Here is a 3,055-nt window from a genome sequence, read left to right on the forward strand (position 1 = left end):
ATAAAGTAAAATAAGGCCACGAGACTTGATGTATCCTAATGAAAAGCTCAATATACTTTCAATGTTGTTGTCCCCTACGTTAAAAACCTTAATTAAACAGTACTTATGTACAAATTTATTAAATAAACTAGCTTGTTGTTTACCAAAGTAAGTAATCTATTACAACATATGTTGATGTATGGTATATCTTATATGTGCACATTTGTATAGATTTATCAAATTATGAAAGGAAAAGGAAAAGCCATTTTATGGGATAAGAAAACAAGCACTGGATATAAATTATTGATAGAAATTTTATTGGTATCATATATTACTTTATACTAATAGACTTATCGACAAACTTATATTTAAAAATGAAGCTTAAGAGGAGATAGTGAATTGATACTAGAATAGTAGATTACTTAGAAAAAAATGTCTACCCTGTTAAGAGGGGACAAACAGAATCAACATCACTTATATGATTCTTTTTCTTAGAGAATTAATTAATACTGCCTGGCATATTCTGAGTCCAGTTTCCACCAAATTATAAAGCTTATCTGATAATATTGGTTCCACATTGTATTTGTTAGCCATTTCTCCATACCTGAGATAAATGTGCAGAATATATCAAATGAAAAGACAGAATATATGTATTGTCTAACCAGAAATGACCTTGTATAGTTAAATACCGCTTGTTATTCTTGCGATTGAAGTGAAACGATACTCGATCAAAACCTCAGTTGCCTACGAAAATTTTAGTAGTAAACCATCAAGCATAACTTGAATGTTAAAATAATGTAGAGCTTTTGAACCATAGAAATACACACATAATAGAAGAACTAGTGCGAGTTATTGAACGTTTTTTTAACCACTTACATCTGCACACAAGGCAGGAAACGGATAAACCACAACATCATTCTCTGTTACAATGCTTTTTGGTGTTGGAAGAAGACATCTCATTATTGTGAGCCTCAATCTCAATTTCTAATTTCTTGTCACCATGATGAGTACTTAGATTTTGGTTTAAAATTTTGGCAAAAACAAGAGCCATGTCTATACCCCGTGACCAAGTATTTTATTCTGTTGATGATGATCATCAGTATCATCAAGAAAACAATTCACGGAAAGGCGGTCAGTATGGGAGTAGCAATAACGTTCAAAAACAACAGAAAGTTAAGCAAAACCACAACCAAACTAGAAACACCAAAAGAAGGAATCACATTGAAATCTTCAAGATACAATTATAACAGAATGAAAGGAGGTGATCCAAAATGGACGCTTAATAGCAAATCTCAAAACCGCACGAGAAACAACATTTGAAATAGTGAATCGAAACAAGCAAATAGGGAGAGAGAGACTGAAACAAAAATTCATAAAATTAAATGTTCATCAGAAAATTTCCCAAAATCATGTTAAACATAAACTAATGAAAACACTTATATCTAGAAACTACATCAATGCAAATGAAAGTTTGCATTCAGGAGACATCCTTGGACAGGAGGATAATTCTTCTATAATTTGAAGCTTTTGCATTTCATTTGAAGATTGAACAGTACCATCGATTGTCATGACCTTTAAAAGCCTTGCATTCCGCAAAATACATGCTGCGAAAGCAAGATAATTTGCTGAGCCATCAAAATTGAAAATACTACATGATCTGAGGCAAGATGAAAGACATTCAGGAACTGAAATCAGGCATTTCCATTCATTCGATAAGCTGGAGCAACACTGTTAAAGTGATCAAAAGTAAAATTTATCAAAAATATATGTAAATAAGAACAAGCAAACAAACATACTACTCTCAACAAACCTTACTAATAAAAAGAATTTGAAGCTTGGGACAATTCTTGAGCAAATCTACCACACCATCCCAGCCATGAAAGAAGTGATTAAACCATAGTCCAATATGAATTAAGTTTTGAAACACAGGAATGCCTTTGAAAGGACTATCCACTATGCATAGATACTCGACATTGGAAATTAAATTAAATGGAATATCTGTTGAATAAATGTGGGCTCTAACCAATTTGGACAAGAAAAATGATTTAACCTCATCCCCTTCATTATGTGTATCATGTCTTGTATATGTAGATAAAGAAGTTACCAAATCTAGTAGAATTGGACAAGCATTAAGAAGTTTCATGAAATCATTCCGATTGTGAAAACTAACATGACCCAAATGTAGAGTTTTGAGAGATGGAAGATCAACACACAAATTATCAGTTTCAACTTTTAATCTCTCAAGTTTGAGATCAACTAGGGTTTTGGAGATAAAAATTGTGGTACTCAATGTTACGTCATTGAGGGTGAGATGAAACTTCTCGACCTGGCGATGTTTGGCAGCTTCTACCCATGCATCGAAGCTTTGACGATCAACTTCATAACCTCGAGAGAGGATGAAGTGAAACGTTTTGATGGGTTGGTTGGTCGCAGAAGGAGAGAGCATGAGCTTATCTACAAAACGACAGAAGCGATTGAAGCTGTCAGCATCTTTCACTGTATCACCGTTGAAGCGAAGAGCTGTGAGTGAGTAGCAGAGTGGGGCCCACCTTTTGGAGAGAAGGGTGGTGCAGAAAGCAAGCTTGGTTGGAAGAAAAGAGAGAATGTGACAAAGTAACTCATCAGGTAAGTTGCAGATCATATCAATGGGCGTTGAATTCTCCATTGACGGGGAGAAAGAAGACGGCACAATTTTTTAATTAGGTTATTGGAAACAAATTAAAATAGTTTAAGAATTCTGCTCTTCACTAAACGATATTGCTCAATTCCAAAGTAAATGTCAGAAATGCCCCTACGCATATTAACTTACGCTAGTGTAAATGGCAACGTGAGTTAACTCACGCTGCGTGACTTAAGTCACTATTGGTATATTACAGGATTCGATCAAAATAAACTAAATAACTTGAACATTCAAACTAATAATACACTGAGACGATAAGTTATTGAGAAATGAGCTCTGAGTTTGTCTTCTCCGCCCAAAGTGATCCTAACCTTCTTCACTCAAAGAAACCTCCCAACCCGTTAGATTCTCCAACCCCTAAGCTTTCATTCCGTGACAAACTCTTGGGATCATCCC

General features: G+C 34.6%; 1 protein-coding gene across 1 annotated transcript; it reads right to left on the reverse strand.

The window, feature by feature from the left end:
- Window positions 1–378: 378 nt before the first annotated feature.
- On the reverse strand, window positions 379–2,670 carry LOC11433505 (FBD-associated F-box protein At4g10400). Its single transcript, XM_039834188.1, has 4 exons — window positions 1,790–2,670; window positions 856–1,707; window positions 669–723; window positions 379–583 (listed from the first exon to the last, which is right to left on the reverse strand). Exons 1-2 carry the CDS (start codon window positions 2,642–2,644, stop codon window positions 1,429–1,431), a joined length of 1,134 nt encoding a protein of 377 aa, XP_039690122.1. The 5' UTR covers window positions 2,645–2,670; the 3' UTR covers window positions 379–583; window positions 669–723; window positions 856–1,428.
- Window positions 2,671–3,055: the final 385 nt, after the last annotated feature.

The sequence above is a fragment of the Medicago truncatula genome, chromosome 5 (genome assembly GCF_003473485.1).
Source record: "Medicago truncatula cultivar Jemalong A17 chromosome 5, MtrunA17r5.0-ANR, whole genome shotgun sequence".
In the NCBI taxonomy this organism is placed as follows: domain Eukaryota; kingdom Viridiplantae; phylum Streptophyta; class Magnoliopsida; order Fabales; family Fabaceae; genus Medicago; species Medicago truncatula.